This window comes from Crocodylus porosus, unplaced genomic scaffold, assembly GCF_001723895.1.
Source record: "Crocodylus porosus isolate Cpor-Errol unplaced genomic scaffold, CroPor_comp1, whole genome shotgun sequence".
Lineage (NCBI taxonomy): Eukaryota > Metazoa > Chordata > Crocodylia > Crocodylidae > Crocodylus > Crocodylus porosus.
This window is the reverse complement of record NW_017728944.1, coordinates 810687-822958: the sequence shown is the minus strand read 5'-3', so window position 1 is coordinate 822958 and position 12272 is coordinate 810687. Positions and strand designations below refer to the sequence as shown.

The 12272-nt window shown below is 49.0% G+C and overlaps 1 protein-coding gene across 1 annotated transcript; it reads right to left on the bottom strand.

Moving 5' to 3' along the window:
- Nucleotides 1-531: 531 nt before the first annotated feature.
- On the bottom strand, nt 532-11260 carry CISD3 (CDGSH iron sulfur domain 3). Its single transcript, XM_019550261.1, has 3 exons — nt 11153-11260; nt 7653-7781; nt 532-3329 (listed from the first exon to the last, which is right to left on the bottom strand). Exons 1-3 carry the CDS (start codon nt 11222-11224, stop codon nt 3150-3152), a joined length of 381 nt encoding a protein of 126 aa, XP_019405806.1. The 5' UTR covers nt 11225-11260; the 3' UTR covers nt 532-3149.
- Between the last annotated feature and the right edge of the window lie 1012 nt (nt 11261-12272).

The window sequence follows — 12272 nt, the reverse complement described above, 5'->3', positions numbered from 1 at the left end:
TCACTTCTCCCAGGTTTCTGCCTGAACAAATGAACCTTAGGGTTGCCAGGGCCAGGATACCCTGAATCACTGCAGAGGTGGAGTTGAAAAGGACTGTGTTGCCGCGGGCAGAGCACTGCCCCTCACTTTGGGCTGTCTGTCCATTCATTGCAAAGGGTTTAATGCAGCCAAGAAACACAATCCCCCTCTCTCCCCAGGGTGGCCCAAGTGAGTCAGGTGGGTGCCAGGACTTGCTCAGGACAGGGGAGATCTGGGCAGTGAGGGCATGGCACTGCCCTGGAATCGGGTCCCTGTCGCAGCCCCAGGCCCATCACAGAAGCTGATCAGGGCTCTGCTCTGGGTTTCCACTGGCACCAGCTCGAGTGAAGTCACTCCGGACTGACCCGAGAAAGTCTCTCTGGCAAAGCTCCTATAACCTACTTCAACCCCAGTGCAGGGTTATGTCTCCCTCTAGCGGCCGGACTGTCCAACGTGCCTGTGAGCCATTTCCGCTTTCTTGCTCTGGTTGCAGACTTGATGGAGATGGAGCCATTTAGTTGGATGTCAGTATTTTATTAACTGTTTCACAATCAAAGCACACATTTGAGAGAAACCGGTCCCCCATCATCATCTCCTAAGGCATGGCTTTGTGGCTGGGAAAGCTGATTCTGTGGGACAAAGAACAACCTTGCTTCCAGGCTGCAAGGCAACTGCGTTTAGTTTAATACTGCAATGGTGTCTGGAAGTCTCAGGGGTAGGTCTGATTCCCCCACTAGTGACTTATTTGAGCACAGCCTGCTTTTGAGCATTGGTAGACATAATCTCCTCTGATTTCCAGAGAAGCCTGTTAAGATAGCCTGATCATCAGCAACCCTTCCCCCCTCACCCCACCTTTTGGATGAATCCAGGCATCCTAGTTTTGTGTGTACCTAGTAAACCAAGATGAAAGGTTTTAATTCTCTGTTGCCCTGGCAACCTATGCCTTCATTCACTCTAGAGCAAAGCAGGTATAAAACAGAGTCATTCTGATTGGTTTTACAACCTCATCCATCTGATGGCTTTGCATTGCTGAAAATGACAAAGCAGCAGTGACTTAGAGCTGAAGGGCGATGTTTTCAAGAGCTCAGCCATATCTTGGACCTCATGCTATGCTGAAATTTAACTTTTACACTGACCTAGCAAACCCAAGGCAACTTTGGGCATAGACACTTGTACCAGTTTAGCTTGCAGCCACAGGCACAGATTAAAGTAACACTTAGCCAGTTTTGAACCATTATAAGTGTCCTCACTATCAGCATTGAATCATTTTAAGTAAATCAGCCCAAAAATCAGCCTTTTAGTCTAAGTGGTAAAACTGGTCTATGCAGCCAGTTCTAAGGCACTTTGGAGCCAATTCCAATGACTTCAGGACTTGTGTGAATTTTTCCCTCGGTGGAGTAATGAGTTTAGGCTGTTGGTTACAACTCCGTCCATCATTTTCAAAAGAAATTGAAAAAGCCATTAATCTCCCAAATGATCTGCAAAATGCCCTTAGGAGAACAGACACAAGAAAGGAAACAGCAATTTGAGTGTTAAAAGTAAACCATGAGGGGGAAAAAAAAGAATGTGGTTGGCTTGGGGATCTTTTGGCTTCTTTTATATGCATTACTAAGGCCTGAAAGGTTGCTTGAAATAACTTTTCCCTGCTTATGTTAGGCCTTGTATACATGCAAATTTGTACTAGGATGCTTACTGTTATAAGCAGTACATTTCGTTTTATGTTGGTACATACTCCAGCATGGAAGCAGGTATAGTAGAATAAAGGTACCTTATATCTATACAGCTTGCCTCTCATAAAGGTATGAACACCTTTATACTGGCATAACTGCATCTACCTAGGTGGGAGGGGAAGTGATGGGATTGCATCTCTCATTAAAGCAATACAACGCGTGTCTTTAGAAAATGCTTCAAAGCTCATCTTTCCTGCAGGTGCCTGTGGAAAGAGGAACTGATAGGGTGACAACAGTGACATAAAGGAAGTGTCACCTGTTGTACTTTTTTCTAATTCCACCTGCTTAAAACTTGGGGGTGGGGGGGTTAAAGTTACACTGCTAGAGGAGTGGGGGTGGTTTAAAGTTAAAAGGAGCTGATAGGCAATAGACCCAAATGAAACTTCCTTGGCTGAAAGTCCCTGTTGGTAGAAATCAATAACCCTTCTTCTGGGAAAATTTCCAATCCACTTCTGAGTCACCCAACCAACACATGGAAGCTGTACTCAAGGGATGATCACACAAACAAGTTATCCTTCAATTAAACTGTGGTAAGCTGCCTCCTGTTTAACCATGGGGTCAGAATGTGCACACAGAGTTGCCAAGTAGTCGATGTGCTGCTATTTCACACCCTAGCTTACCTAGTGGTAACTCATTCTTGTATCTGCACCATAAACTCAGTCACCCCTGAGGGGAGAGACAAACTGGTTCTCTCTCTCCATCCTAGAGATGATGTCCACCAGCCCATTTTACAGATGCTTTGGTGAGATTCCACTCTTCCAACCATTTATTAATGGAATTAGAAAAAATATGCTTAATTTGACTACCAGAAACCATCATGCATCTTTGGTTTGCTCTCAGCTAGGGGGCAGGGAGGGGATACAGCTTCAACTGGAACTGAAACCAGAGCTATCAAAGCAGCCCAAACCTGGCTCTGATGATGAGGCTGGGAACAAGGAGGACTGGGAACAGTCAGTCATGCTCACAGATAAGAGTCCTAAGCCCCAAAACCACGCACATCATGACCTATTTGTTTCTCCAGGCTGGGGCTTTCTCTACAGAGATTTTATTCAGTTGACAAGGCTTGAGTCACACTGCACACAGGGGTGACATTGCTGACCAAACCCAATTCCTTGTAGTTCTGGCATTTTTTGTATGATCTTCCTAATTTTATCTTGGCAGCTGGGTGATGATGATGCCCCAAGCTCGGGGTTTGTAAGGTTCATGAGCCTGGGCAGTGTAGAATAACATGAAGGGAGAACCAATGTGGAGCAATGTAGAATTCTGACCCAAGGAGCGGGAGGGCACTGGAAGCCTGCCCGAGTCCTTCCTGCAGTCCCTGAGCCCCAGCTGGCACAAGGGCTTTGAAACCCCAGACAAACTGTGTGGCCCTTCATGGGTGCAAGTCCTGGAAGCACCTCCTCAAGGCTGTTTGGGGAGTTCTGCCTTCTGAATGAACTCCTCCTTGTGGGTGCCATCACAATAGGGTGGGGACTGGGTGTGCTTGCACCCACACAGCCAGGCCGTCTTGGGCTCATCCAACTTGAACCTCAAGGGAGTGATACTTGGAGTTGCTTTTTTATGGGATCCGTCACAAAAAGGCTGCAGAGTGGAAAAAAAAAGAAGAAAGAAGCATTTGTACTTAGCAGGCTGGCAAACCTGGGCTTACAAGGGTGGTGCTGCTGGGAAGGAGAGACCTGCACATGGGATCAAGCAAGGGGGCAGGAGTTCCCTCTCTCTTTGGAATACAGATGGCCTCGAAAGCCTGAGAACGTCAAAGTCTCTTGCATATTGATCCTCACACACGTTGATCTTCATGGCTCCTGGCAGGTGGGATGTGTTATCCCTGCCGCAAGATGCCCAATTCCCACTGATCTCTCTGTAAGGATTTCACTTGCCCGAGGTCACACCAGCAGCCCCTCAGGTCACCCCACATCTCCCCAGTCTCATACCAGCACCCAAACCACTGGCCTATTCTCTCTCAGGATGAGGTAGCAAAATCTCATGTCAGGGCCCATCTGCATTTCCATAATAGATGGGGGAATCATTAGAGGCTTCTCCTCTTCTCTAGCTCTCCCCTTCCCTCACCAGAGATCACCACGAGGTGTCTGAGGATGCATCATTGTCACACTTGTTTCTTTTAGAGGGGTAAAGGACAGGACAGCAAGGGAGCAGCAAGTCTCGTGACAAAGCATTGGCCATTTCACCTTTGGAGTTTGCATTGATTCCCAATCCAAAGGAGTCGTGACCATTAAATGTGATGCATTTCCCCCATAATTTGAAACAAACGTACCAAAGCCAGTCTCTTCTGGAACTCCGAGCAGCTTCACTGAGAACCAAGCCATGAATGGGTGGGGGGAAGGAGCCAGTCTTTGTGAAAGACCATGAAGGAGAATTCACTGGCAACCTCTACTAGGTCTTTATACTTGACTGTAACCAGGAACAAGAGGCGCTGCCATTAGTAGCAATAGTTACTGTTGCCCTTAGCAATGACCAGCTCTGCTTATCTATCTGCATTGACAGCATCAAGACCCCAGGTGGGGAGGCCTTCACATCACAGCCACCTGCTGTATCTCTTGTGCCTACATTACAACTCTGACAGACTCTGCAGTTATTGCAGGATCCCAAGAAAGCCCTGTCATAATCAGGTAGTGGAAGCTTCATCAGTCCCCTAGAGCAGTGGTTTTCACCCTATGATCAGTAGGCCTCTGGGGGTCCACACACTGTTTAAGGGGTCCATAAAAGATTTCATAGATTTCATAGACATTCGGGCTGGAAGGGACCTTGGAAAATCATCAAGTCCAGCCCCCTGTCCCAGGGGCAGGAAGTCAGCTGGGGTCATAAGATTCCAGCAAGATAAACATCCAGATGTCTTTTCAAGGCATTCAGAGTAGGTGCTTGAACCACCTCCGGCAGCAGTCTATTCCAAACCTTGGGGGCTCGGACAGTAAAGAAGTTCTTCCTTATGTCCAGCCTGAAACGGTCATGGAAGAGTTTGTGACCATTCGACCAATCAATCAAAAGTATGTTAAAATCCACACTTACAATGCAAAGGGGTCCACACTTCCACTTGAAATTTCCAAAGGGTCCACATCGCCTTTCAAAATTTTTAGGGGTCTACAAATGAAAAAAGGTTGAACGCCACTGCCCTGGAGGAAGCCTTAGAAATCTGGAACTTTGTCCAGAGGACGGTACCAGCTACTGCAGACAGAAAATAAAATGTTCCTATAAGGACATTTCATTCTCCTTACCTAGAGGCAGAGACGAAGACATCTAAGAAGAGAGTCTGGATCGACAAATGCCACTTCAGCGGCCACCTGCTTGGAAGGTGCAACACAAGTGTTCACAGGCAGGGAGGGCTTCTAAGAGAAAAATTCAGCTCCCACACAGCACATTTAACATGTTGCATTAGAATCAAAGAAAAATAGGGCTTGAAGGTTTCTCCAGAGGTTATCGAGTCCAGGGCAAGAGTCAACCTACAACATGAGTGCCATAAGTGACATGGGCAGTCTTCACGTATGGCACATGGCAAATCAGGGAGGGGATGGGCAGCACTACAGCAGACAGGGCAAGAAGCAGAAAGCAGAGCAGGACATAAGTCAGGAAGCAGAAAGCAGAGGACCAGAATGGGCAGAGGAAGGGGGCTGGAGTGCTACTTGAGGAGGGTTTGGGGCTTCTTTGTGTATGGCTGCCAGAACAGTTGGCTCCCACTGATCTAGTCAAATTCCCTGCCAGAGGTAAGATCATCCTTATCCAAACCATCCTATCCAAATCCACTTTCTAACCTACTAGTAAAACTACACAGTCAACTCTGACACAACCACAAGGCAAAACACCCTAACCTGCCGGAGCGAAAGCAGGGGGACACCAGTGTCAAATTTTGGAAGGCAGTCACTCTGGCTGGGGCTTTGGAAGCAAATGCAACGTAAAGGACTTTTGTCCCAGAATTGGATGGAGAATGGTTGCATTTACTATGCTCATTTAGGGTTGACCTTTCAGTGCAACATCTGGGAAACATTTGGGATCACAATAATTTCCAAATAAGAAGAGCAAACAACGGACTTTGCTCCACCTTTCAACTAACCCCAGCTTTAAATGGGCACAGAAGGGAGTGTATTAGGCCAGCAGAGTCCACCTTGGGCTATCATAGCTCAGAGCCAGGAAGAGCTCAGGCTAAGATGCAGCCAGTTTATTCACCAGTGAGTTTCCATAATGACCTCACAGACCCAAGCCTTAAAACATTAGCCTCTGGCTACTACCAGCCTCAACCAGGGGTGAGTTAATTAAAATACAATAATGGTAACTGCTAGCAGTCTTTCTCCTTCATGGCACAGAGCGTCACTAACTGATGGGCAGCAGGCTCAGCACAGCAGGACCTTATCAAGAAGACACTGCCCCATTGACAGGTTAATCCTGAACTGTCCACAAGGGGGCCTTCTTGCTCCTTCCTCTGAACCTACTACCAGCACCTACTAACCTTGGAGACCTACTACTGGGCTAGATAGTGGTTTTCAACCTTTTTTCAGATCCCTAAAATGTTTTGAATGGAGGTGCAGACACCCCTGGAAATCTTGAATGGTGGTGCAGATGCCTTTGAATGGTAAGTGAGGATATTCACATACTTTTGATCGATCAGAGTAATCTTTTGTGGACCTCTTAGACATAGTCTGCAGACCCCCATGAGACTGCGGACCACAGGCTGAAAACCACTGGACTACAGCAGTGCCTCTCAAATTGCTGTACATACAGTCTTGGGGGGGTGTACAGTGCTGTCCATGGGTACACAAGAAGGAATGGAAAAACAAAAGGAAAAGTGACTTAGATAAATTGGAAGATTGGGCCAAAAGAAATCTTATGCAGTTCAACATGGACAAGAGCAAAGTCCTACGCTTAGGAGGGAACAATCCCATGCACCGGTATTGGCTGGGGGCTGAGGGGGGCTACAGTGAACAATAAGCTGAATATGTGGCCTTGTTGCCAAGAAAACTAATGGCATACCGGACTGAATTGGTAGTCGTGTTGCCAGCAGATCAAGGGAAGTGATTATTTCCCTCTGTTCAGCACTGGTGAGGCCACATCTGGAGTACTGTGTTCAGTTTTAGGCCCCCCACTACAGAAAGGATGGGGACAAATTGGAGAGAGTCCAGCAGAGGGCAACAAAAATGGTAAGGCAATTTGGGGACATGAGTTGTTATGAGGAAAGACTGAGTGAGCTGGCTTTATTTAGTCTAGAGAAGAGAAGACTGAGAGGGGATTTAAGAGCATCCTTCAACAACCTAAAAGGGGGTTTGAAAGAGGATGGAGCTAGACTGTTCTCAGTGGTGGCAGATGTCAGAACAAAGAGTAACGGTCTCAAGTTGCAGCAAGGGAAGTTTAGGTTAGATATTAGGAAGAATTTTCTCACTAGGAGGGCGGTAAAGCACTGGAACAGGTTACCCAGAGGGGCTGTGGAAGCTCTGTCCTTGGAGGTTTTCAGAACCCGGCTGGACAAAGCTTTGGCTGGGATGATCTAGTTGGGGATGGTCCTGCTCTGAGCAGGGGGTTGGACTGGATGACCTCCTGAGGTCCCTTCCAACCCTCATTTTCTATGATTCTATGGAGAGAATGAACAACAACACAGTGGTCTCTGGTGGAAGACGTTCTTATGCCATTGCAGTGACAGCATGCAATCATATAGGCACAACAGAATACAAAAAACTTTCAGAGGGGCATGCAGCCCAGAAACGTGTGAGGAACACTGGACAATGTGACACAGTGTACAGGAACTCCAATAGCTTTAAGAGTTGAGTAAGACAGAGGTGGCCTTTTAGATCAAGCAGGGTTGGACTAGTTAGGCTAATGTAGATGATTTTAGAGCTGGATGACTTGTAAAGTGGTGATGGGGCAAGGAGATGACAGGCAATATAGAACAACTGGGGGAGTTACCTGTTTCTTGCTGTGGCCACAAGCACACCAGGCATAAAGCTTCCCTGCTTCCAAGTCCACTTGATATGGGTGTTTGGCTGCAATTGCTGGCTGGGCCGGGGACGTGGAGGACTCTGAAGATTTCCTTATCTGTGGAGAACAAGGAAGGGGAGAAAGGGAGCTCAGATCTCAGGCTCTACTGTAAAGAATTTGCCAGGTTAGGTTAAACACAGCCTGGAGGGAAATAAAAAGATTTGTTTTTTAAGATCTCTTTGTTCTTCTCTCCTGAGGGAAGGGGTGAAACAAGAAACCAAAGCACTGATCAATCATAACAGCAGGAGGGCAGCCTGGGTTAGTAAACAGGGCATAGCCAAGGGTCAGAAAACCTGGGATCCATGCCTGACTGGCACTTCCTTGGGAAGTGACCTTGGGTGAGTCCCTTAAGCTCTATAGGCTTCTGTTCCCGCTCTAAACCATCCTTTGTTTCTATGGCAAAGTCTTTGTGACAGGACTGTATATCACTGTGAGTGTTCAGCACTGAACACATTCAGGATACTGCATTATTATTATTAATGTACCCATAGAAACTCATTGGGAGGGTCCTTCTATCTCTGGGAGATGACAAAAATGTCCTGCAAACATGCACATATTTACTGCTAGTGAAGTTGTGATGCGAAGATGCCAGAGCTGCAGCAGCTTGGGAAAGGGCCTTGTTGTTTAAAAGTAATTAAAACTCTTTTCTACTATATGCAGCCAGTAAACAAGGGATGGCTGGGGAAGGAGGGACCTCCCCTCCTGGTCACTTTAGACTCAACACAGAAGCACTTGAGCATGCTCTACTTGTGAGATTGCAAAGTGACCCAGAAAAAAAAGAAAACGTTCTCACTTTTAATTTTGTTTTTAATCTCTCCTTGACCAGGAAGAAAAGGGCCCCCAGAGGCTCTAGTGCAGGGCATGGCCAACTTGTGGCACATGCCACAAGTGACATGGCCATCCTGTGTGCGGCACACAGTGGACCAGAGAGGAGCCAAGCAGCACTGTGGGAGATAGGGCAGGGAGCAGAAACCAGAGCAGCCAATCAGGAAGGGCAGGGCAGGGGAGGGAAGGGGATCAGAGTGGTACTGGGGGAGTGTGCAGGGCTAATTTGTGGTGTGCCTGACAAAAAGATTGGCTCCCACTACTCTAATGGGCCAAGTGCTAAACTGCAACTCAGGAGGGCGTGTCCTGTGCCCACTCCAAGGCCAACAAATTGTATGAACTTGGGTTAGTCTCTTCCAAACTCTGGATGGCTGCTTCCAATTTCTTGCCTATAAGATCGTAAGCTCTGGGGCAGGGACAGCCTTTCACTACGTATCTGTGCAAAGCCTGGAACAATGGGCCCTTGATCACAGCCAAGACCTTAAGCTCTACTAGCAGACAATGACATTAAAACAACCACTGAAGTTATAACCTACCACCAGTCTCCCCTAACTGTGTGGGTCAGGGATGCATCCTTCACCATCCTTTACCTCCATACAAAGTGGGTGCGAGATGTTACTATCCTTACCTGTTAGTATTTTACAACCCATTAGCACCGACTCCATGGAGGACTCAGACCCTTGGGGTTGCCACATTTCTTTTGAGACCCAATGGCAGAAGTCACCAGCCTGAGCAGGCCCTGCTACTCAAGCCCCATACACTTCACCAATATGCTAAAGACCCTAGGGACTATTTGATTTCTTTCTTTTTTTTTTTAAATAGTTGTTGCTTCAGCATAAGGCAGTCATACACAACAGACACTGGGCAGACTTGATCATGGATCTAAAATAGTAATAATATTATAATAACAATACTAGTAGTAATAAGAGTAGTAATAGTATGCAGAATGGCATACATAATTACGGTAAACAGCTGCTTTTTCCAAAGGCCCCTAGGCCCACTTCTTCGTAGGTATTCTGGGCTCCCAGGAGTCAGGCACTTCAGTTCCTTGAAGGAGCTGGGCCATTGAATCCAGCAGGAGGACAAAGACCACTGAAAGTCCCTGGGATGCAGGTTCCTACGTCACACACACAGAGAACTATTGTCCGGGTCAAAGTCCCAACCCCGTGGTGCTGATCACATGTGGCTCCCCCAGCTCTGTGACATCCTACCCTTCCATTTGCTCCAGGAGAGATGGGGGCTGAGGGAGGAGGTGGATTCTCAACTGGATGTTGTAGCAGCCCAGGCACCATAAGTGTGCAAACAATGCTTGTGAATCCAAACAAGATTCACAAACGCAGAGCTTTCCAATAGGAGTTCACAGGGTTGAAGCCATCCTGCCCTGCTCCTTGCAACAGAAGAATAACTCTAGGATTTTTCTGTAGTGAAAAAAACTAGTCCTGAGGGGGGTCTCAACTCCGAGGGGATTAAGAACCGCTGCCCTGGGCACCAGAACAATGGGGAGAAGCCACCAAGCAGCAGGGAGGGGCAGTGAGCTGGATGCATTTGGTCATAGCTGGCAAGCGGGGGGAGAAGGGGGCAGTTTTGCATAGTTTTGCACCCCCCCCAGCTTTGCACAGCTGATCTACACACACACATGCACAGCTTTGCACAGCTGATGGCACACACAAGTGTACACACAGCTTTGCATGGCTGATCTACACACACGGACAGCCAGTGTACACACGTATGCAGACAGATTTTTACATGGCTGATCACACGCATGCACATGTTCTTGCATAGCTCTGCATGACTGATCTACACACAGCTTTGCACAGCTGATTTACACACACACATATGCACATGCACAGCTTTACATGGCTGATCTCCCCAACACACACACAGCTTTGCACACTGCTCCACACAGCCATACACACACACCCACACAGCCATACACACACACACACACACACACAGAGCTTTACACAGCTAATCACACACATACACATGTTCAGATGTGTGCACACACAGGTTTGTGTGGCTGATCTGCATGCACACATGCATGCGCATATGCATACACACAGCTTCACATAGCTAATCACACACACATGAACATACACATGCACACACAGAGTTTGGCATGGCTGATCCCTACACGGACATGTGCACACACAGGTCTCCACAGCTCATCATATGCACAGCTTTACACACACACATGTACACACAGCTTCGCATAGCTGATCCCTACACACAGAGGTTTGCACCCACACATGCACACAGTTGCACAGCCGATCACAAACAAACACAGCTTTACACAGCCAATCACACACATGCACACACAGAGTCCGGCATAGCTGATCCCCACATGGACATGCACACACATAGGTTTGCACATCTGAGCTGTACACACATTTGCACAGCTGAACATACACACACACAGGTTTGCACGACTGATCTGCACCCCCCCCCCCCGCATGCACGTACACACGCACACAGAGTCTGGCATAGCTGATCCCCGCACGGATATGCACACGCGCAGGTCTGCACGGCTGATCTGCGCACGCACACGTGGGTGAGGGCTGGTCCTCCCACCCAGGGGGGCCTGACCCCGCTCTCCGTCCCACCTGGCCCCGCAGCGTCCTGGCCCCGCACCCGCTCATCAACGTCCCGAGCGCGGCCGGCCTGTGCAGAGCCATGGCGCCCGCCGGGTCACCTTCCCGCCCCGCCCCCGCGCCCGGAAGGCGCCGGCTGCGGGAGTCTCTCAGACACCGCCTCCAGTCACCGCCCGCCCGCCTGGGGCCTGCTCCGCTCCAGCCGCCTCTGGGGGGCCGCGGGCCCAGCCGGGGGAGCGCTGGGAGTGCAACAACCCGGCGCTCGGGACAAGTCACAAGCAACGGGGAAGCGGAGCCAGGGTCCCAGGTTCAAATCAAGGGATGCTGAAGGCACCCACCGGCCTCCCTCTGGAGCCAGCCCCGTGAACCCGCCCGGAGCCGTGAGCAGAGGAGTGCCAGGAAGACAGCCTGGTTCCTTGGCAGGGGAAACACCGTGTATCTGAGTCCATAGAGGCAGTTTTCCTTAAGGCCTCCTGGGGTTTAGTGCCCACCAAGGTGTTAGGGCTTAAAGCCCATTTTATGGGAATGGGAGGCTCCTCCCTGTCCTGCTTCTGGCAGGTGAGACTTGGGGGCATCTGAACCCCAAGCCTCCGGGCTTGGCCTGCACGTAGGACGTCTGCCAAAAGACGTTGCAAATATCTGAAGCCCCTGGTGGGGTGGAGGATGTTTGCCAGTTGTAATCTTGGGCTAAATTTGGCTGATTTGGCTTTGAACACAAAAACATTCTTAAAAAAAAAAAAATTCCCCCTGGCCAGAGCCTCCTTCCTGCTGTGGTAGAAGGGCAGCTTGGCCAGAGCCAGGAGGAGGTTGACCAGGAAGCTGTGGGGCTTGGTGGGGCCACAAGCAGGGAGTGTGTAACAAAAAAGATGCAGGGAGAAGGTGGAAGATGGGCAGCAACCTGGTGCACTCAAGGTAGGCATGTGCCAAACATAGGCAACATGTAGGGAGGGCATGGGGGGCATGTGCTGCACCTAAAATTGGCCACTGCTGACGCCACCGCCTGCAGGCAGTCACTGCTCACCACTCCCCGCCACTCTTTACTGCTGACACTGCCGCAACCACCTGCAGGCAGTTTTTGCTTGGCCTGCCCTCGCCACAGATGTCACCATGGCCACCTGTGCCCTCACTGCTG